Raw genomic sequence first — 23,602 nt, 5'->3', positions numbered from 1 at the left:
TTAGGATGTTCAGTAAAGTAACATAGCACCTGGAATGCAATAATGCAGTCCCAGAAAGGGAGTGTTTCAGGGGCTAAAAACCTCTGACTACAAGATCGCACACAGTTATAAATAGATTTGTGACAGTCAATAGGAAGTTAAAGGGAAAAAAATAAAAGAAACCCGACTTAATCATGTTACAGTGTAACATACAGAAATTCCTTTGATTTGAAGGGAGAATCACAGAACCACAGAAGTGCAGGGACTGGAAGGGACCTTAAGAGATAATGGAGTCCAATCCCCCTGCTAAAGCAGGTACCCTCCAATAGATTGCACAGGTAAGCATCAAGACAGATGTTGAATATATCATAGAAGGAGACTCCACAACCTGTCTGGGCAGCCTGTTCCGTCACCCTTACTGTAAAATAGTTCCTCATCTTAATATGGAATTTCCTACGTTCATCTTTTAGGCCATTTCTCCTTATCTCACTACACACCACCAAGAAGAGCTGGCCCTCATCTATTTGCCTCCCACCTCCCTTTAGATAAGCATTTATAAATATTTATCAGATCCCCAGGTCTAGGGTTTAGTGTTTGCATTTTCTTTATGATGATGCTGTTGAATACAGATGAGCTTATTTGCTGAGTTTGAGGGAGAGAAAAGTGACTTTGAAAAACAATTTCTGTTATTTAGAGGTTTAAATTAAACTGGCCTTGCTCTTGTTTTGCAGTTTTTAATCTTAATCAATATCAAGTGTGGTTGGAAAAATTTAACTTTTCACTGTGAGGTATTTTTAAATTCAAGGTAGGACTATTCTATAAAAAGTCTTCAAATATAATTCCTAACTTATCACCACAAAGGTGATCAGAGGGCTGGAACTCCTCTGCTATGCAGACAGGATGACGGAGATTGTTCAGTCTGAAGAAGACAAGGCCGCAGAGGTACCTCACTGCAGCCAATCCAGTTTTTGAAGGGAGTTGATACACAGGAGGGAAATAAACGTTTTACATGGGTAGATAGTGATAAGATAAAGGTAAATGGCTTTAGACTAAAGGAGGAAAGATTTAGATGTCAGGGGGAAGTTTTTCTCTGAGAGGGTGATGAGGTCCTGGCAGAGGCTGCCCAGAGAGGTTGGCTGTGCATGCCCCATCCCTGGGGTGTTCAAGGCCATGTTCAGTGGGGCACTAGGCAATCCATCAAGTACTTGATCTAGCTCTGCTCACACCATAGGGATTAGAACCCAATGATCCTTGAGGTCTCTTCCAACACAAGCCTTTCTATGATTTGGCAGTAATTTTAAGCATAGTAACTCAAGTGCATTGCATTGATTTTATTTAGATGCCATTAAGTGTTAATCTTAAGCTTATTTATAACTGTATTTTTAAAATAGTCTTCATTACACTGACACAAAATGTCTTTACTGTGTCCATTGTAATGCTTGTGCCCATTTATCTGTAGGATTTCCTGTGCAATGTATATGCTTTCTGCAATTCTGCAGAATTCAATTCCACGATTTTCAAAAGTGAAGATGTTCTAAACAACAGCCAGTAATGTCTGGATTATTAGGGTTTTAAAATAATCTGGGTCTTTATTTATACCACGCAAAATGTAACAGATGTGGAAATGCCTGTTAAGCAAAATCAAAATTATTTATATCAAGTGGATGATGCTAGTATTATTCTGAAAGATGACTTCTCTCATCTGAATAAGGATGTCTAAGTAGTGTTTGATATTATCAGATAAATACTTGAGTTCATATAGGACTTGTGTAGATTTTTGAGAAGGAAAAACAAAAACAGTTGAACAACAACAAAAACCCTGATTATTATGATTCAACCCGTATATCCTTTAATGTTGCTGTTTGGTAGACACAGAGGAAGAAGATGAACCTGATTATGTTTCTGAGGTCATTCCCCTGTATTGCCTGTATTAAATCCAGTGCTTGCTATGCTGGAGATATCTCTATTTCTCTGCATTATAGAGTCAGGAAGGAAAGTATATTTGAGTGGGTTTTTTTTCCCGATTTCCCAATAGTATAATTTGTGCTATTTCATACTATGCATTTGTGTATTGCAATCATAAGCTTCGGTGTGTTTGTTGTGGCCACTGCTAAGCACTTAGTGTTTCAACTTGGAGTTTGACGGTACCGAACTTTGAGTCTTAGGAAAAAAGATATGTGAATCCAGAGCCTCACAATTATGATGTCCTCCATTATTTGCCCAAACTAGGCTTGAAAAGATAAAAGAAATATTAATATCTAGGGAAAAAATCTGTATCCTGTACCAGTTCACTGAAAGCTGATTGTTTCGGGGCAAAAACTCTAACACCAGAAGTGATATCAGTATAGGACACCTCTGACCCATAGTGTGGTAATGGAGTCACTGTCCATGGGGTATTATAGAACTGTGGAAATACAGCAATGAAGGATGCGGTTCGTAGGCATGGTTGGGGTGAGGTGGGTTTGGACTCAATGATCTCAGTGGTCTTCCAATTCTAATGATTTTGTGATTCATTTTGTCATGCTGAAGCAGGATAGGCTTTTACCAAGGTACCAATAGGGAAAGTAACATATAAAAATCCTTTTTTGGGGGGGGGGTCTTTTAGTGTGCTGTCAGTTCAACTTCACAAGGAGATCAAATTTGGCATGTCACTTCAATGTGGCAAGCGTGTCATTTGTAGCAAAAAAAAAAAAATAAATGCAAGTCAAGTGATTTGGGAAAGCACCAGTCGAACCCAGAACTGCTCTGAAACGAGTATAAGCAGCAATTCATAGCTTTTCGTAAGCTTCTTCTGCCAAGCTCCCTATCTGTTAAAGTATATTTCCTCGGTACTCTCTACAGCCTTTATTTATTTATTTATTTTTCAGCTTCATGCCGCTCCTTTCAGCATAGTGTTGGAATTAACTCACTGATTTGCCTCTTCTGACCATAGCTAGTTAGGTCTTTTCTGAGCTGGAGGGTGACTGTTTGTAGTTGCAAGAGGAGAAATAGAATTTCTTGAGCTTTCTGCCATTGCAACTGACAGAAGCATATCTAGTTTGATACCCTAAACATGCAGATATCTGCTCAGGTGAAAATGTTGGCTCAGGTGAAAAAGACATTGTACATCATCTCACAATGCAGATTTCCATTGACTGTTGCCAACTCCTCTGTTTTTGTCATTTGGGAAAACCTCCAAGTTATTTACATTTGAAAGAGCCAAATGTGTACGTGCAGTTTGTAGAATTGCAATGGTATTGCTTCCTCCTCCTTATGTTCCCTGCACAGTGTTTGTTGTGTGAAGAACCATCAGTTCAGTAGTGCTTGGTGTGCTAAGGGTTCTTTGATTCATGTGTTAAAACCACCATAAAAATTGGGTATTGGTTTATAAGCTCAGTACATATAATCATTACATATTCCATGCTTGTTTCCTCTGGAAAATTTATTTCCTTTTATTCATTCTGGCCTTTTAATTACAAATAGCCATTATTAAAAAGAACAAAATTAAAACTTAGTTTTACCTTGACCTTTGGAGCTGTATTCTGTTGTTGTTAGTGGTGACTTACAGTGTGCATTTCTCGGTCTAGTTCATATTTTTGTATGAGTTTGATTACATATATTTTGTTCTTTTCAATTGGCTTTGAAATAGTGTTGTTTTTCATCCACACTGCAACTCTTGCAGATGTGACTGCAGGGGCCAGACAGCATGCTCTGCGCTGTAATGGGAAGTGCTGTTGGTCTTTGCAACTTTGTATGCGGGACCATATTTCTGGAGAGAATTCAAGGTGAATTGCTTAAAGGAAAATGGCTTTTGGTTTGGTAGGTAGCTGAGATTGAGGAGCATGTCTTTTATAAGGCTTAGGCCTTTTGTAAGCTCTTACAAAGTTTTCAAAGCACGTAAATGTATTGATTTCATGACTGACGAACAGATAAATGTAAATGCTTGGCTTCTGTCATTGTCCTTTTTTTTTTCTTAATTTTACATCACAGGAAGTGGGTTTTGTTTTGTTACAAATACCAACTACTGACACTGGCTTTGAACAAATACTGTTAATACTGCAGACCCTTCTCTTAGAGAAGTCTGCTGTCTTTGTGGGGCACAATGTCGATACTGAATCAAGTCTTGAACATGACAGAAATGTAAGAGTTTATCTATGAAGAGAAATGTGTTTTATGGAAGTAATTTCAAAGAACTTTGTCTTGTTGTTCCCCGTATGTCAGAAAGACTCCTTTTAAAAAATGATGGCTGTCCCATTTAGGTCAAAACCCCAAATCGTGCTGAAGCTATCCCTTAACTTTGAAATGTTCACTCAACTTCTCATCATATGGCAGTGCTAGTGGAAAGGAGATACTCATAATGATACTAATTCATTTGTAAGTGCCTGTTCCAAGTGTTCTTAGAGAAAGGATGACCCATGTCCTCTTGACTTCTTTGGCTCTTTTGTAAGTGCTAAGAAATATTGTCCTGAGCTTTTTTTCTTGCACTTGTCATGATAATCTTTAATTTCCTGAAGTCAAAATTTCACTGAAATTGTTTTTTTTTTCCTCCACTTCTTTTCTGCGAATGTTTATTTTATAGGTATATGTTATTTGCTCCCAGAAACTGATGAAGTTAGGCTGCTCAATTTGAGTTGAATATATTTGTTTTCTCCTCCTTTGTGAAGAGGTGGGATCCTTGCATTAAGACTCATTTTCACGTGATGATTCAAAAAGGAATAGATAGCATTAATGACTCTCAAAATATCACTCATATCCTCTGAATTAGATCCTATTCCTGACTACTTTGCATCTCACTGAATTGATTTTAGGATTTAGTGGTTAACAGAGCTTTGATTAGGTTCTGTTCCAGTGGGGTATGAATACCTCTAAATATCTGTGCTGACAGTACTATGCCTACATTTTCATTATAAAGCAAGTTGTTAACTGATCACCACACTGATGGCAGGGAGCACAGTTATTCTGCTAATGCAACCTGGTCACTTGAAGGCTAGAGAGATCTTATGTGGACTGGAAGAAAAGGTACCTCTTGTGTTGCATGTGGTGGGGTGGTTGCACTTGAATGTTTTGGAAGTACTAGAGTGTGGAGGGTTGGACTAGGCTTTTCCATGGATGGTCAAGTTACTATCCCTGTAATTGTTAAAGAGCCATGGGGATGTGACATTGAGAGTCATTTTTAGTGTATGTGGTGTAGTAGGTTGGGCTAGATGATTTTGTGAAAATCACTTTGTGTTCTTTAAGTGGGGATGGACTATAACAGGACAGAGGCAAGAAGTTACTTATCTAGCGTATATTATCTAGGCTCTTGTATTGAGTGGGCAGGACATGGTGGAAATGGTGTTTAATTTGTGAATCAATTCAGTAGAACTGCCTCAGAGATATCTATTTCCCCACTGAAAGATACTGTGGTAACTTCTCTGGAACAGCAGATGCATGCTTTCAATGTTGTTAGATTCCACTTGCGGACTGCTACCTTTAAAAATTAAATATATTGGCTAAAAGTTCTGTAATGACAAGACTCAGGGCACTGCTACTGAGAATTCACGAGACAGAGCCTGTTAATATTAAAGCAAACTTGAGTGATATGACTCCACAGAGAGCAGAATGCATGTATTCTGTATTCATCTCCTGCCCTTTTCCTTTCATATCTATGTCACTTATGTTTTAAGAAAGGTGTTGACAATTCTGAGACGCAAATGTGCAGGGATCTAAGATGCGCTTAATGCAGCATTTCACCTCCTGCTGCTGGAACAGCAGGAGGAGGGAGGCTGTAGGTCTGAATGTAGCCACTGTGATGCTTCACTCATGTAGTGAGAGAGAGAGCCTGGTTCTTTGGAAGTCAGAAATGTATTCAGTTTATTTTTGTGGTCATAATTTTCGTTTCTGTCCTCATGGAGCTGTCAACAGGCTTTTTTTCCTTTTTCATTTTTTCTTTTCCTCCCAACCTGCAGCTCATGGCAGTTCTTTTTCAACTTCCTTTTCACCCTTCTGTTCACAAATGTCAAAGTGATCCCGCAAACTATCCCTGTGTCACTCAGCCAACTTTACCAAAGGGAGAGTTCAAAGAGTTGTCAGGGTTCTCCTCTAGATAATACCACCACATGGCATAGGTAGCTACCCCACATTTAAGATAGACATTCTGTAAAATGTGTTTGTGTTCAATGTGTTACATATTTTTAGTTAGAATATCCAATGGGTTCCTGGGCAGCCTGGCCCAGTCTTTGGGATGGAGCTGGATGGTCTTTGAGGTCCTATCTAACCCAAGCCATGCTATGAAATGGCCTTTTCTTTCCCATAACGAAGTCCTCTTGAAATGTTTGGAAGGATGAAAATTTATTGAAAATTATTTGTTGTATCAATACATATTTCTTGGTATCATTTTGTCATCATGAACATATCTTTACTCAGAGATTAGGAAAATAAATGACCCTGGTCTCTTGGAACTGAAAAGCAGAAAACACACTGAATTAAAAAAAATAGATAAATCACTTGATCCAATAAATTGATTCATTGCTGTAACAGGAGAATAAGCTCTGAGTGATAACAGTCTGAAGGAGCTTTTTTTTCATTTCAATATTTAAGACATAAACAGAAAAGACTGTATGCACAATATGCCATAACCTTGTAAGCAGGTAAACTTTTGTTCTAGAAACAGTTGGGCTTTGTTGTTGTATTCTTTTTTGGTGGTGGTGGTAGATTTTTCTTCTGGCTGTGGAAGTCTGTATTTGCAAACTTTGTCCACATATTAAAATTTAGATGTGTAATTTAATGAGTCAAAAATGTCATCAAATTTCAGTTACTTCAGATAAAAGCAAAAAATAATAATCATAAGTAAGGAAAGCGTGAAGCAAGTTCCTAAGAAATAGAGAAATAACAGTGTACCATATATTTCCTTTTCAGGAAGGGGAATCCATTTGCAGTTGTATTAACTTTGTGTGTGTATTTCTATACAGAGGTGATTGCAGAGCGGGATGAGATGTTCACTGCTCTCATAGGAGATTCAAAAGTCCACCTGACAAAAGCAGGAATGGGTACTGCTCCCGAATGTCTGTGCTCATGGAAACCTGGGCTAGCATCGTTGTCCAAGTGATTTTAAGTTTAAGGATGATCAGGAAATAGGTCTCAGATGATAGCTGTAGTGAGCATTTAAAAGACTTAGTCATGCAATTGAAAATAGGCTGAAAGAAGAGAAAAAACAGGGAGGAGGCTGGATCAAACATGAGTAGTTTTGGAATTACATGGCAACATTGCTATGCAGTAGACAAAAGTGAAAAATTCCCCGGTGTTCCAAATGTAAAAATTTTTAATCATTTTTCTTTTGTATCTCCTTCAATATCTACTCATGATGACCTCAAGTTGCACCAGGGGAGGTTCAGTTTCATTATTAGGAAATAGTTCTTAAAGAGTGGTGAGGCTGCCCAGGCAGGTGGGGGACTCACTGTCTCTGGAGGTGTTCATGAACTGTGGAGAAGCGCCCCTGAGTGACATGGTTAGTGGGCATGGTGGAGAGTTGTGCTTGGACTTGGGGATCTTAAAAGTCTTTTCCAGCCTTAATGATTCTCTGATTATTTACTCCTTGCGCATATTTGTTCAACATTGTACTACTACTGCTACAGAAACTCTTATTGTAGAATCATTTTTGTTGGAAAAGACTACTGAGTCCAACTCATCACCTCTGTGCTCACTAACCATGTTCCCAAGTGCCAAAGTGATGCTGCAGAGCTATGGTTGTAGTTGGACTGCAGTTGTGGCTATGATTTTAGTCATGACTGAGAGCTTTGCAGAAAGTTTTCATACTACTTCATTAGTGCAAAACAAACATTAACAGAAATTTGGAGGTGATGCACCCTACAAAGTTCACCAAAGTCAAAACTGGAATAGCAGCAGTGCATGTGGAAGCAGTTGCTTAAAATTATTGGTATTGTCATCTGATAAGTAACAGATAGGAGACAGTGGGCTTGCATTTCATTTTTACAGTGTTATACATTTGCAATGGTATTATATGGGGCAGAAGTGCAGAAAATGTTGTGCCCCAGATGTGAGGAATGAAAGAATGTTCTCTGTACCATGTAAGGCTGGACACAACGCTTCTTGTCTGCTCAAGAGGAGCTTTTGCTCCTTTCACTAGAAAGATGATTGGTGACTGTAATTCTCCTCTGCTTGGGAATTAATGGGAACAGCGCACTTCTACTTCAGTCATACTTGATCCTATACCACCCCACACAAAACCCTTGCTAAAAGCTCAGATGGGCTATTTTCATATGTTGCATTTCACGTCCTTCAGTTGAGTGGAAAATCTAGAGGAAAAAAAAGTCAATGTAGAACTGTAGTGTATAAGGTCGTATCTGAAAGCCCTCAGATAGTAGAGTGCCGGAAACTCAATTTGTCTGTCTTAGGAAGATGAAGAGCTGAGTCAACACTGCTGGGATTAAAGCTCTCACGTTTCATGCTGTATAAAACAATTTTTCATTATCTTGAAATATAAAGCTAATATCCAAAGCAAAATGGGTGCCAGTACATTGTGATATCAGATAAATCCAGATATTTTGTTTTGGTCAGTTGCTGCCTTCTGATTTTCCCTCTAAAGGGCTCAGTGAGCAGCTTTTGTTTAACAGGAAATGGAAAGCAGTTTTCATCTTGACAATTGGCCCCAGCGGTCTCACTGAATATGGTCCAGGATTTTATGCTGGATTGGTTTTCTTGGTTTTGCTTTTGTCAATGATTCTTATAGGATGTCCATAATAGGAAAACGTTGCAAGGATGAGCAGGAACTTGGCCTGATATGATTTGTGTTATTCATCAAGGGAAGGCAGATATCTTGTATACGTGCAACTACTACTGTCAGACCTCAGATAAAATGTCTGAAGTTGATAATTTTCTGAAAGTGATTTTCTTTGCTTTAACTTGCTCTGTCCCCATGCTTTCCAAGACCAGCAGTCAAAGTATATTGGCTTGAATGGATGATGTCGCCATTGTATAGTTCGTTTACCCATTGTAGGGATCCTGATGTTATTTCAAAGAGGTAATGTAGGTGTTATAAATTATAAAGCATCAGAATATTAAAACACTTTGCTGTATGGCTAGAGGTCAAGATAACTTTCAAGAAAAGACATGTGAAAATGTGTTTACTTTCCGTAGGTGTTGTAACATTATCCTTCTGTAATCAAATGTACCTTATAGTAGATAGTGGTTGAAAATGTACAGGTTTAATATGATGATAAATCCATTTAAAATGGATGCAGATGTAATTTTTCAGGTATAGCAATGCCTATAAATGGCAATGCTTGTCTCATGACATGCTCATTTATGTTGAATAAGGAGAGTGTATTCTGAATAAAAACCAATATAAAGCTGTATGATGGTTTTAAAAATATAAGTTGACAGAAAAGGAAGGAATTCATACTTCATTGTAGAAGTGTTTCTGTGCAGTGCTTAGTTTGTGGGTTGCTTTTTATAAGTCTCTTAAGTCTTCTAATAGGAAAATGGAAATTACAAAAGAAACATGGTACTGAGAAAACCTTATCACAGTTTCCAACCATTAGGCATTGATATCAGAGGGTGAATTTTATGAAGAGAGAAAGAGACCTGAATTTTAGTGAGGTGCAAGCTAATAATATTCTCAAACATGAAAAGAAGGGATTGTTGGTATTATGCTTTAAATAATTTTCTAGGGATTGTTAGATGTGAATATTTCTCTATTCCTATTTCTCTTCCCTCTCTTGATTTGGAGAGGTGATGTGCTCAGGCTGCACTGGTAGCATTGATGATCTTGAAGATCTTTTCCAGCCCAGTTGACTTAAATCCTATATGCCCCTCTACCCAGAGAGTAAGGTTTTCCTGGCAGTTCCTAACGCACATTGTCAAAGCAGTTTTACATCAATCTCCTGATAGTGATTTTTAGGCAACCTAACTGTAGGGTTACTTGCAACGTTCATAAAAAGTAGCTGTCTTTCATTGAGCATGATCTCACATTTTGAAAATAATGTCAGTGCACAAACAATATCTGAATGTTATGTCAGTGTGAGTGGAGAATAAAAGGCATGCTCAGAAACTGACAAATCAATGCCCATAGAAGTTAATTATGAACCATTATTGTATCAATAGAAGTATCTCTTATAATACCTTTCATTTGGAAGAGAAATGAGTTAAAAAGGTAAAGATGAGAATTCACTGTCAGAACCATTGCCAGACTAAATGAAAACTGGAGAATAATGGACACAGTTTAACAAAGCAAAGAGATTATTTGAATTCATAGATTAAGTCAAGTACAACTTCCTAATGAGGCAGTGCCTTTGACACATCTGTACATTAATCCCAATAAGTGATGTTGATCTTTTATGTGAAACCAGTTGGATCTAAGGTGCGGTCACAGTACAGTATAGCTCTTTGTGTGGCCCCTCGTGAGCAATAGCTATGCTGAATGTAATTCATGTTTTAGGGGTTTTTTTTGTTTCCTTTTTATCACCTTCTATCTGCTACCTAGCTCCATTGCTGCAGTAATGCAATAGGGTGCTCATCTTTTAGCCACCCTATCATTTTCTAAGAACAAAACATGTTGGAACATGAGAATATCCATTCTTCTTACCTTCACATCCAGCTTTTTTGTGCAAGGCAGAATCTGGGTTGTCACGTTGAAGTAATACCCACAATTGCATTTTGCGTTTGCATTGCAGAGCTGTGGATGACTGTGTCAGATTGAAAAGATTTTTCTGCAACACTATTCATTTGTGCACGGTGGACAGCAACAGTGGAAATAATGTGAAATGTGAATGTCTTCTCATTATTTTGGAGTTATACAAAATAGTCTTCAAATTTTAGTTTATCTCGGCTTTAACAAGAATCTTTTTTTGAGAAATCCTCCAAGCTACTAATTCAGGAAACAATGCTCAGTGCTTTGGTTGGATGTAGATCTGAACTTGAATGGATATCCTGAATTGAATCACCATTTAACTCATACCAGCATGTTCTTGTGCATGATGTTCAAGGAAGAGATGCTGTTTATTAATAAATATTTCTGAAGTCTGGTGGTCTAGATTTCCGTATGAATGCTTACAATTTCAGTTAGTTGTAGTCTATCTTTTAAATTGTTTTGGTTTTTTTTGTTTCAAGACCAGCACTGGAAATTCTTCCTGCCAAATATTTTCATTTATAAACAGTTTGTAAAGACATTTTCACCACAGAGAAATATTACCTTTGTCCCTTAATTATGGTATGAGTGTAAGTGGCAGAAATAATTACCAGATTAAATTGATGCCATCAGGGATTATGAAAATGAGAAGAAATATATTGAAAGCTTCTATGTTAGTAAGAACACAGAGAGGTCAAAATATTTGCAGCTAGCTGGCCTTTAAAAGTTTTTGATGACATGCATTTTTAAGTTGTGAATTTTAATGGCAAGTCCCCATGTATTTCATTGCCTTGGCTAAGTGTTGACATCCTTGACCTTCGTACTCAGTTGTTACAGTGGTTTACTGAAAATGGTATTGAGCTATGCGCTTGACAACAGGTGAGGACTAAAGGGTTTTTTTCATGCCTTTTCAGCTCAGCTGCATCCAGTCTAAATTGCTTTTGATTGCTGGTGCGGTTTGGAAGATTTCTATGTGCTTTCCACTTCCTGCAAAAGCGTGTTTTAATGCAAAGTTGTAGGCTTTCAGAATTTTGCAAGAGAGAATATTACACCGTGATGCAGCAAGCATATCATTTTGTGTCTTTTCCAATGACATGAAGGTGTTATCCTTGTGTAATATAAAACTGGTATGGTAAAATAGGTCAAGTATTCAAATGATCCCTTAAAATATCATTAAGTCTCTGTAATAAAACTTTTTTTCTCAGAACAAAAGCCTGAAAAACAAGCTGCTGTCAGGAAACAAGCTTTGTGGTATACATGCAGAAGAGGTAAGGAAGGTTTCCTTCTATTTTAAAGTTAGCTTACCCAAAAGAATCTCGTGTTAGTCCTTTGTACTGAGATTCTGGCATAGGTAATATATTACTCATGCATGGTCATAGAATCCCTAAGGTTGGAAAAGACATCTGAAATCATCAAGTCCAACCATCAACCCATCACTACCATGATGTTTATAAAGCACTTCTCCAAATTCATTTCTGTGACTTCACTGTGGGCAACTCAGATATATTTGGCAACTGCAAACTCAGATTTTAGGCCAATAGAGTAAAGTATGTGAAATAGCCGTTCTCAAATATATAGCTCTGTAAGTATATATTTTGCTCTGTAATGTGCGTTAAGCTGATTTTATTTCCCGTCTTCATACCTAGAGTAAGACAGGTGTAGTTAAATGCCTTCTTGAAGTAGTTTGTAGAAACATGAAAGATTTATTACTATTGATCCTTGTAATGTTTCATTATTTCAAGGGAAGTGTCATATTAGGAAGTATCTCCTCTTCAGAAACGCCAACAAAGGTAGCCAATGATTGAAAAAAAAATATAAAATCTGTTTTCCTAGCCACTTAAGTGCCCAAGTAACTATTCACTGGAGCGGTCCCTTTAGCTATTTTTTTTCATGTGTATAGTTATTTCTACATATGATTATTTACTTCTTTACTCATTTACATGACTTCAGTCGTGGATTTTATCTGCAGAAATAACTTCTGTCCAAGTCTTTTTGTGCTGCCAGAAGTGAACAGAAGCATTAAACTTCTTTATTACAATTTTCATTATTAAGGTGGGCCATGTTTTCTTTAGACTCTACTATTGTATCTAGACAGCAAGATTTAGGAGGTCCAAGCAGCAATCTCTAGTTGTATTGGCTGATTAACCTAACTGAAGGTCTGCAACCATTGCTTCAGAGGAAACCTCAGTAGTTGGTAATAGTAGATATTTTTTGCTAGCTTTTCAGTTACCTTCCTCTGTCATCACCGTTGTTGGCATCACATGCCAGAATATTTGAGTGTTAAGTATAAATTCTCCCCTTGTTTACTGCTAAAAGAATTAGCACTGTTCATCACAGCTTTCTATTCACCCTTCCTATCTGAATTTGTTTTTCCTGATTGTGTGGTCTTGAGTGTTAAGTAATTTACTTGAAGATATTTTCACTGATGATTTACAGCATGTCTTTAAACCTCTAAAGACTAAACCTTTAAAGGTGAAGTCTAAAATGAAATGGAATTTCTTGTTGTGCAACAAGCATTGCTGTCAGAGAATTTCAGGAAACCTAACCTTAGTTCACCAGTATTCAAGGCAACAGGTTGCAAGAGTGTTTTAAACATTAAAAGTTTTAGACTTGATGAATCATCCTGACAACTGTATGGATTTAAAGTGGGTTCATGGCATTAGAATAAGCGAAGATGTTACTACAGGACTGTTTTTCTGTCGTTTTGTCAGAGTTTGGTGGTGAACGTCAGAGAAATGCAGTGTACTCGCTGCTCTTTAATTAAGATCAATACTTCAAGCACAATAACTTTGTGAAATCAATAGTTTTTAAATAATGAGATCAGACCTTTTTCATGGATAGAATTGCCTACCAAGAAGCTTCATTCTACTCTCCCAATCCGTGTGCAAGCAGTTTCACTGCCCTGGAGGTTGTTTTGAAGGTGATGCCTCCAGTTGTGCTTTCATGTTCTCAGAACTTGCCATTTTCTTAAAAATAAAGTTCTTAAAAATATTTGAATAAAAAAGTGAAATCCACTGATGGTATTATCCTTACTTTCAGTCAAAAAAGGTCCAAGCCCAGCTGAAAGAACTTCATTATGGGAAAAAAGATTTGATTTTCAAGGTGAGTTTTCTTTCAACATAGCGTAGCTAAGGTATTAGAGTGACTGTAATGTTGAAGTTGTCTGTGAATATGGAAGGGGCAAAGGACGTGTTTAAGACTTAACTAAAGTCTGCTATTTATAGTCCAAGTGGTTTTCCAAATTCTTTGAAACACATTATGCTACGCCAATCATTTTGTTACTTGGATGTATGAAAATGGTTCAAAACAGTGTTCTTGGAATGGTAATAAACTTAACTTTACCATTTCATTTTTCTCTGCTTTGGCCTCATACTGACTTGGTGTGGTAAATATTTACATCATTCCTCTCCTTAAAGTGATTCCATGATGCATGTTTTCCTCCATCTTAGCATGTAATTGCATGCCACAGTAAACCTATTTCCTAGAGTTGCAGATTATTTCTCTAACTAAAAATCAACAACAGTGTTTTCTTTAAACTATAGAAGACTTCAGATTGGAAAGCGTTCTCCATTGGTTTTCCCTTGTCTTTGTCAGAAGTTAACCTGCTGAAGGAGAAGGTAGCAAACGGAACAGCCTTTTAGAAGTACCAATGACTTAAATGGTGTTCAATGTGGTAGAAGAAAGGGTGTGAAAATATTCTTATGGATTTTTTCCTGCTAAATATGTAAATCAGCAAGATTATTTAATAGGTACTGATATAAAGAAATTCTTTCTTCAATATGTGGCAAATCCATCAGCACTTCAGTTCTGTTAAAAAACATTTCCTTAGGAGGGTATGGAAATTTGAAAGGCATTCCTTATTTTATCACTCCAGAGAAGTTTTGATGAAGTGCATGTTACTCTTTCACAGTGTTTATCCAATTTGATTTAAGAAGCCTGCAGCAGTTTACCCTATGTATTTGTTCTGCTTTGGTCTATTAGCCTTAAAAATAATAAATGTCGTCTTATATCTCTCTTGAATCTGCCTTACTGAAATGGAAATCAACATACTGCCATACCATTTCACACAGAAAGTAATTTTATTTTCCTTTAGCTGTATTTTGCAGTTATTATCCTGCATCTCTCTCTGTTGTCTTGTTATTTAAAATAATACATGTAGGGATTGGACTTGCTTGTGTTGTTTTTTCTTTCTTTAGTTCTGCTTCTCAGTATTAGTTCATGCACCATTAATGCTGTAAATTATTCTCATCTGAACATGCTTCCTTAGGGCTTTGTAAATGGGCACAGACCTAAAGTGGCCACAGAAGTCCCAACTGGTCATTTCCCCTGTACTGTGAGCAGGGTAAAACTCTACCCACAGTGTTCTTTGCTTTACAAAATCATGACACATTCTGTGGTAATGTCATCTTGAGTCATTCATCCCTGCTGTTTTATGTTCTGTATTTGTTTCAGTGATTATTCCTGTATGTATTGAATATCTTGCACTCATCTTTAGGGAACATCATCCTATTTTCTCGAGTTTGTCAAGATAAATTTAGGAGAAAAAACAACCTGTCATCTGTGGCACAGAGTTCTGGTTTGATGTCACCAGAGCATTTGATGAGTAAATGTTTAGTTCACTGTTCTATTCATGAATGATATATAGCAAATAAGTGTCCTCCAGAGAGGCAGCTTGATTACTTTTTCCAGTATTTTTCCAAAAATGAATGATACAATAAAGGGTTTGTAAGCCACAATCTCTTTCTCTTTCTGAATGTGATCATCACATTTGTTCATTTTCAGTTTTCTTTTCTCTGCTGAGCCTGTGAGGGATTAGGGCCCTAAAGCCTGATACTGCTACCTAAAGCAGTAGAATGATGCACTAACAGGACTAATGAGGAATCACAAAGTTGAAAAGCCTTATCAATCTGTAATTACACAGAGTGGTATTAGATGGAACAATAATCTTTTGCCTAAAACAATGCCTAAAAAATTCGAGGAGAGACCAAAATTTGGGAAGAAAAGCTTAAATACAGGGGTGCCAAAAATAACCTGTGGAATCTACCCCTGACCATGAGACGTGACTTGAGTGATAGTATTTTGAGTAATTATTTTGAACTATGATTTGTGTTCTTGTTGTGAGGATCTTTGAGTGTAGTCATGGCTGCAAGTGTTGCCCAATGCTCTTCATCTTTAGCTCAGGAAAGATTGCCTTTATGTTTTTACTACTAAAGGTTTGTGAGCATTAGATAAAGCAATTTGGCAGTTGTACATGCAGATCAGGTTCATTGTTAGCCTGGAAATACAGAGTGGTTTGCATTTCATGCTCTGATTCTGTTTGTGTACATCGATTTATGGAAAGCCAGACAGTAAGACTGATGACATTCTACTTGCAGAGCATTTGCAATACGAGGTAATTACACAACCAGTGAAGTTAAATGTTTAATAACTTAATGAGTAATTAATACTATTCCACAGAAGTCATTGTGTCTGGTGATGTATGACAGCCAGGACCACACAGTTGGGGAGAGCTACATTTTCTTTAATAACTCATTTATAATTTTGTAGTTACCATTTTCACAATTTGCTAGAAAACAGGTAGATTTTTTTTTTTCAAGGACTAGCCTTGCTTGCCAAAAGAAATCATAATGGCAGGAAAAAATTATAATTATATTCCTCAAAGCAGTTGCATTGATGGCTAAGAAAGTATATTGTAGATTTTATGTCTGTAGCTGTTCTCACATGAAAGCCGGTCTGTTTATATATTGATTTCTAGAAATTACAGAATTCAGCTTTTGCTGTTTCGGCATAGGTGGATTGAATATGAACTCTGTGTCCAGGTTATTTTCTATTTCGCCTGTTAGATGGGTTGGGCTTTGAGGGGTATTATAGGGTAACAGGTGTAGAGGGAGAGTTGAACCGTGTGAGATTGTGGGATCCTCTGTGAGCTACTTCTGCTCTGAAGAAGTTGGACTAAGTGAGACTAGGAGTTGAATCTCTTAGGCACTTCAGGATCTCTTGCTGCGTACAGGTTTTCACTCTTTGGAGCTGCTAGATATATATTTTTTAAGTGATGAGGCTTATTATGGTTTAATTATAATGCTTCTGTTGATTATTCACTGAAGGATTTTTTTCATAGTTAAATCAGTCCTTTTATACCCTTCTAGATGTGTTATTGGGTGTTACCACTCAACATAACACTAAATTTTTCAGTTTATCAACTGTTCGCAATTGTACCTGTCTTCTCATTGGATGTAGGAAAAAGCTTTAAGGCAAGTTATTATTGAATTGTGTTTTTTACATTTTTATTCACCAAGACAAGTAATTAGACTTGCTAACTTTATTTTTGTGGAGTATATTGTCTCTATTTCATGAATACCAGATTAATTTGTTTTCTCGATAACTGGTAGATAGATTATTTTTGACATAACTATCGTGTTAGGATAGGGTAGCTAGCACAGGGATATTTTTTTGTCTTCTGTCATTGTAGAGCAAGTAGTTTGTTTTAATTTGATTTCTTCTTAAGTGGGGCAAAAAACATTGATTGAGTTTAGGTGGAGGTGGTTTTCTTTTTTTTTCATTTTTCTCCTTAGTGGTGGTACAGTGTACTTGTAAGCCTCAGAAAAATGTATTTAGAAAGTCTTAGATTCTGGCTTTTCTTATGAAGTTTTCACTGTTTAACATATATTTTGCTATTCCATATTTTCAAATGCTGTATTTTACTTATTTGTATCCATTTTTTAGTTATGTTAGAATCAATAAAAATGTGTTAGTATTAACAATGTGGTAGCAGACTTAAGGGTCCAGGAAGCATTGTGGAAGAAATTTACAATGCCATTTGCAGACAGGAAAAGTTTTAATATAATGTTATATTTCATACAAGAGAATTGAGTGGTATCCCTTTATGTACTTCCTGGTAAGGATGTGAGGTGATGTATTTATATCATCGTTTACTTTATACTGTGTCTTTATTCAATCAAATCTTCTACTGTTCTGTTTCTTGATAGTTTCATGCAATTTGGGAAAACAAATTCATGAAATGGTGTATCTCAGTAATTAGTAAGTAAGTAGGGTGCATTAGTTCGTTGTTAGTAGGAATTTTTACAGTGTAGTTTTAAGAATAAGAATTATGTTAAGAATGTTAAGAATTTTCTAATGGATTAAAACCATTGGATTAATAAAATCATAAAACTATTAAGAAAATTTCTGTATGGCCCTTAGGATGTAGCTTTAGAATGTGGATTTGCATTAGAAGTTAAAGCAATCTTAAGTAGCTAATCTGAGTTCCTGTGAGAGACAAGGCTACTCAATAGCCAGCATGGAAGAGAGTTTAATTTAACTAAATCTAGCAGTAGCAGCTTTAGATTTAAGGGGCATTGAATAGTGTACAGCTACTCAATTAATTTACAGTCCTGGTCCAGCTTTCACCAAAATGAGCAATGTTTTTCTATCAATATCAAATTGAAATGAATGGGGACGTTGACAATAGTATAGTAAAGCTTGTGTGTGCCCAGTGGAGTTTAAAAATTCAAACATATTGTCACGTAGAGCATTAAGTCCAAACTGTCCAAAGATCAGAGAAAATAGTGGATGGGGAGGAGATGCACCTCGTATAAGCCTATATGAGGGAAAAGAGAGATTTAAAGTTAAATTGATTTTATTTTAAAAGAAAGAAAAAAGAAGACCAGGCATAAACATCCTTAGTGATGTCTCTTCTGTGCATGTATATTTTCTGAATTTCTTTCTGCAGGGAAGTAATTATTTTCCTTTAGCTCTCAAGTACTTTTGGTAACAGCCCCAGCAAACTCCCATTTTGTTTTTATTGTAATTGGATTTATGGCAAGGAAAAGCACGAGGACAGAAATTTCCACTAATTAAACTGACAGAGGCTTTATTTCCTTCTCATAATGAGAGTTTTAAGTATTGTGGCAGCAAAGGGCTTCAAGAAAACATAGAATCTAACAGATTTTATAGAAATTCTATTTAGAACTGGTTTTTATTCTGGTTTGAAAGTGCTTGAAATACAGTTCAGCGTTGCTAAATGTTGCACGTAATGTTCACTTGTAATCAAATGGTGTAGCTACCAAAAATTGTTAAATCTCAATTATGTTCATCATCTGAGAACAGTACAGTTGCACAATAAACAGTACAATTCAGAAGTGCAGGTCTGTATTTTTCTAGAATACTAAAATTCTTACAGAATAAGCATGGAAATTTCTGTTTACTGGATATTGTTTTCAATTAAGCACTTGTTCCCTTTTCCAGTTAAGTGATTTCCAATTAAAAGGTTGTCCCATTTAGACAATATAATAAATTATAATATAAAAATTTGTGCACTATTTTATTTTTAAGCACTTCCTTAAGAGTTATTGTAAAATAAAACAAGAGTAGAAAATATTACACCTAATTCTAATGGATATACATTCTTTGTAACCATGCTGTCTTGTCTCTAACCTTATCTGTAATTTGTTGAATAGATATCATACTCATCCTTTCCTTTTTTTTTTTAATATTTATTAGGCCTGTAAGAATTTAGGTATGGGCATTATGTGTAATGTAATTCAAGATGAGTAAAGGTAAATACATTCCTTTGATCTGGGAAAGTGCACTTCACAGACAGTAATTACTCATTGCATTCTTTCAGGGGATGAGGAATCAATTTTGTCTCAGTTTTATCAGTATTATCAGTAAGACCTGATTGGATCACTGAACATTCTAAAGAATGCCTAAAGAGAAAACATATTTTTAAGTTTTCCATCTTTGCAATAAGGAAGCATTTTTAATGCCAAAATTTTATTGTCATTTCATTTGCATTGAATAATTTTGACTCAGTAATCTGAGAAATAAACAGGCGTGGAAGATGCAGATAAAGCCAGTCCATCTAGATACTGTGATATCACCAAAAATAAAACAGTTTGATGATGACTGTGGGAAGTATTAATACATACTAGCCTGTCCTTTTGAAAGAAACCCTTTCCACCATAAACAGAAAATGTTTTGCTTAATGTGAGTAGTGTTGTCAGTCCATGTAAGGTTACTTCATTCTTTCTAATGACAGGCTCCCATTAAATAAATGAAATTCTTTCCCTCATGCTTGATTTTAATATGACTGCATTTTCACCAAGTAAATATCTCCAGACATTGCTGTGGTAAGAAAGAAGCACCTGTAGCCTGTAGCTCCTGGTGGCTTCTTCCTCTCAGCTACCCAAGTAATTGATATCTAAGAAAACCAATTACCCTGCAATTTGTATGTTCTGGTGTTCTAGAAGTGGTGCTGAAGGGAAAGATTGTATGACCAAGTTGAGAATCCATTGTCCTCTTTGTAATCCTATACCTTTAGAGATGCACACCATTGGAGATGCCATGCTGGCCTCGCATCTACCATGGAAATATTATTTTGCATAATTTCATTTCTAATGGCAATTGAAATTATTTATATATGCTGGTTTTTTTAATGTTGCTTCTCATTTGGTGTGACTGTATTAGTTTGTGTAACTAGTGAAAGATTATTGTCGTAAGTACCAGGAATCAAAATGTTAATGATGTGAGAAATTAACAGATGTTTTCCTTCTGTGTCATAAGTCCAGGCAGGCTATGCATTATCAAATGAAATTAGTGAATTCTCCTGTATTGGCTGCTCTGTTGGACTCTGATGAGCTAAACGAGCAGTGCATTCTCTTTTGCATGCGTGTTGGTGACTAGTTATCAGCGCAAAGAAATGCAATGCAATGGAAGTTGCACAACACATTCACAAGGGACTTCCTGAGCAGGAGGCTGACTTCTGCTTGGAGGCAAGATTGTATCATTGTACAGGTTTTTTACTAATGAAACTATGGCTCTGATTAATCACCAGGTCAAGGTCTAATCCTGTTCTATGCTGTTACTACGTGATTATTTACGTGCTCAGGGAAATACAAATGGCAGGATTTTGTCATTTTATCGGCCACCGCAGTCTACGCCTAATGTTCACGTTTCAGGGTGTTTTCTCTATTTTATGCCTATGCTGATTTTAATATCTCGTTGCTTAGAACTACAAAATCACATGTTGAATTAGGAACAGAGAGGGATAAATGAGCAAAATAATCTTTGAATATTTTCATTTTTTCAAAGCAATACCGAGGCACAGTTGTATATAACTTTATAGCGTGGAATTACTTCTGCTTCTGGCATAGAAATCAAAAAGTTAACTTGCATTCACACAAAAGGTGCAAGTTCGCACATAAAAATGTTATCTTTGGGGGAAATAGTATCCTTTCTGGCTTGGTCTTTTGGCAAACGTTTCTGAATCAACTTAAATTGTTACTCACAAAGCTTACATCTTTTCCTCTCTCAGGTACTGCTGAAGTTTTTCATAAACTATGGGATGAAAAATTATGATGTAAATTATGTTGGCTTTTTCTTCTTTATCCTTACAGGCACAACGACTAACAGATCTGGAGCAGAAACTAGCAGCTGCAAAAGATGAATTGGAAAAGGCAGCCCTTGACAAGGTAAGAAGCGTAACATGATGTGTGTTTATCACGTGAGAATAGTTCTACATAATTTGACGAGAACAAGTGATAATATCACAGAAGTTTAGGTATGTATTTAATGGCACACACTTAGGAGTAACTACTGAAGTCAGTGGAAATAATTATATTACATGAAGTTAAATAAAGCTGCAGTTTAAGAGGAAAATCAGGTTGAAAGGGCCTCAGAGACGTCTAAAAAGTACTGCTTTTGCACTAAAGTATTTTTGTTTATCTCAGTAACTGGTATCTCAGTAACTGTAGTCCTTTTGTCTGGGGATTTTCCTCCAAAATTTCTTCAATGTAAACAGTAATCACAGAAGCATTATCCAAACCTGTGTGCATTTCTGGTGGTATAGCAGGTGTTTCTTGCAAGTACACTCATGTGGCCTCCTCTCCAGATTAATTGGGAAATTGTGTTCACTCTTCATGTACATGCACACTCCCAGACATGCTGTCTCACTAGTATCAGTAGCTGTCTGTGGCTAAAAATCTTCTAAATGCACCTTTTCATTATAATGCAGACAGTTGTGAAGGAGAAAGCAAAGAGCATTTGACATCAGGAACGTCTAATGAGTATGCTATTTGGGAACTCAGTCTGCAAATTGAAAGGGATTTGAAGCACACTCGCTTGACTTCTCTGACCTTATGTTTCTTTCCTAATAAACATTATGGAATTCTACTTTATGACTAGGTTGTAGTTTTTCAGATTTTCCAAAGGACTAAAATCATCTTCTGGTCAATTACCACTGAGATAATCCTTGGATGGCATGGTAGTTCACATGGTTTAGGGGGCATGGTGGTGATAGGTTGCTGGTTGGGCTTGGTTATCTCAGTGGTCTTTTCCGTACTTTGATTCTACAATGAGAAAGACCTGTGGAAATAGAGAAGGAAAAGTACAGAGCTCATACACGTGGAGTTGTATGAAAGCGCTGTGAGACAGTACCTGTGCTTATTCTCATTGCAAAGTAAGTCATTTAAGTTTGCAAGAACCTTTTCTGCCCTGGTAAAGAGTTTTTCTCTGTGAACTAAAAACAGCTGGAGATGAGTGCAGTGAAGACGTGGCCTGAACTATGTTGACATGGTTAGCAGACGCAGTAGGAATGGGGTTGATGTAGAAAGCAATGTGTGTTTTTGGAATGTGAGCTGTACTGGACAGGAGTAATCGAGTAACTGAGTCTCAAAATTTGACTATAGGCAAGCATAAAATTGCTTGTTCTTTTGGAAGGGTTTCAAACTTCTGTTTTTAATATTTCCTTTAATTATCGTTTGTGCATACAGTTGATTTAATGTCTCATGTTAGTTTTTTCACACAGCAGCATTTTCCTAATTCCCATGATGGGATCTTGGGAAGCCTGACATTTTTTACTTTACTACAGTCCCAGTTATTCTATATGAAGTTCAACCCTGTTGTCAGAAGTATGAGGAGGAAAATATGAAGTCATACGTGTCATCTTGACAGTTTTTTTGACAAGCAGGCAGCATATTTTGACCTACCATCTGATACATCCAGGGGTTATTGAGAGCTTTGTCATAATATTTGATTTTCTAAATGACTTGCAGTGATGGAACAAAGATTTAAAATGGACCTCCTCAGTGAGTAGTTGTCTCTCTACTTTAGCCTCCACAACTTTATTCAGTGTCAGACTGCTGCTTTCATGAATACATCTGTATTTGAGTGAAACAGCAGTATTCTGGCTCAAGCTAGAAACACTACCATGTATTTATGAGAATGGCAGTTTATTCACCAATGAAAAGGTCTATTGTGGCTTAAAGTGCAGTAATGGATGTGGACAATTATACTCTTTAACAGATGGAAAGGCCTGTGGCTCGCTATACAGTGTACAGCATAATGGGTGCGTGTATATGCATGAGATCAATCATCCTTCTGGTGGATTAAAATCAGTCTTCATAAAGTAGAAACGTTATCTGAATTATCCTGAACATTATAAGCAAAATTCCATGCAAAGTCTGTATCTTGCCAATACTTTCAAATGTCTGCATCTCTCTATTAAATATTATATATAAAAATCTGGGTGTGATGATTTTTAATAGGTTAGATATTTGTTCCTGTAATTATGAAATATTTTTTAGTGAGTATTTGCAATGACCAATAGAGATAAAATAGAGGGATGAAAGGGAGGAATACAAGGACTTTTTTAGGGATTTGGGTGTCTAACACACAGTAACTTAATATAACGACCGCCTAAAGCAAAATCTTAATATCTTCTGCTAATTGTAACGGGAAAAAAAAAAACAACAGCTGTTGTTTGTAAATGTTAGCTTTAAAACAGATAAAAGAAGCAATTCCATTCATAACAGCACATCTCAGATGTGGTAATTTCTTGTTTTCCCCAGGAGTCACAGCTGAAAGCCCTGAAGGACACCGTGCAGCTTTGCCTGTCCTCTGTTCTGCACAGTCAGCCTCCTGCTACCCATCGAATCCCTTCAAAACCAGCAGAGAAGCTGACATCTTCAGCTTCAAAGGGCTCAAGAGTTTTCTTTCCAGTGATAAGCACCAAGGTATTGTTTC

At 36.6% G+C, this 23,602-nt stretch overlaps 1 protein-coding gene across 1 annotated transcript in view; it reads left to right on the top strand.

Moving 5' to 3' along the window:
- The window catches only part of LOC136060949 (leucine zipper protein 2-like), a 109,959-nt gene that overhangs the window by 65,890 nt on the left and 20,467 nt on the right, over positions 1-23,602 (top strand). The window contains exons 6-9 of the mRNA XM_065755753.1: positions 11,788-11,850; positions 13,622-13,684; positions 20,977-21,051; positions 23,428-23,592. Coding sequence (XP_065611825.1) covers positions 11,788-11,850; positions 13,622-13,684; positions 20,977-21,051; positions 23,428-23,592 — 366 coding nt within the window. The remainder of the gene's footprint in view (positions 1-11,787; positions 11,851-13,621; positions 13,685-20,976; positions 21,052-23,427; positions 23,593-23,602) is intronic.

The sequence above is a fragment of the Cyrtonyx montezumae genome, unplaced genomic scaffold (assembly GCF_038088225.1).
Source record: "Cyrtonyx montezumae isolate F1298 unplaced genomic scaffold, pur_monq_1.0 scaffold_10, whole genome shotgun sequence".
In the NCBI taxonomy this organism is placed as follows: Eukaryota; Metazoa; Chordata; class Aves; order Galliformes; family Odontophoridae; genus Cyrtonyx; species Cyrtonyx montezumae.
The sequence above is the reverse complement of the archived record's forward strand: the minus strand, read 5'-3'. Positions and strand labels throughout refer to the sequence as shown.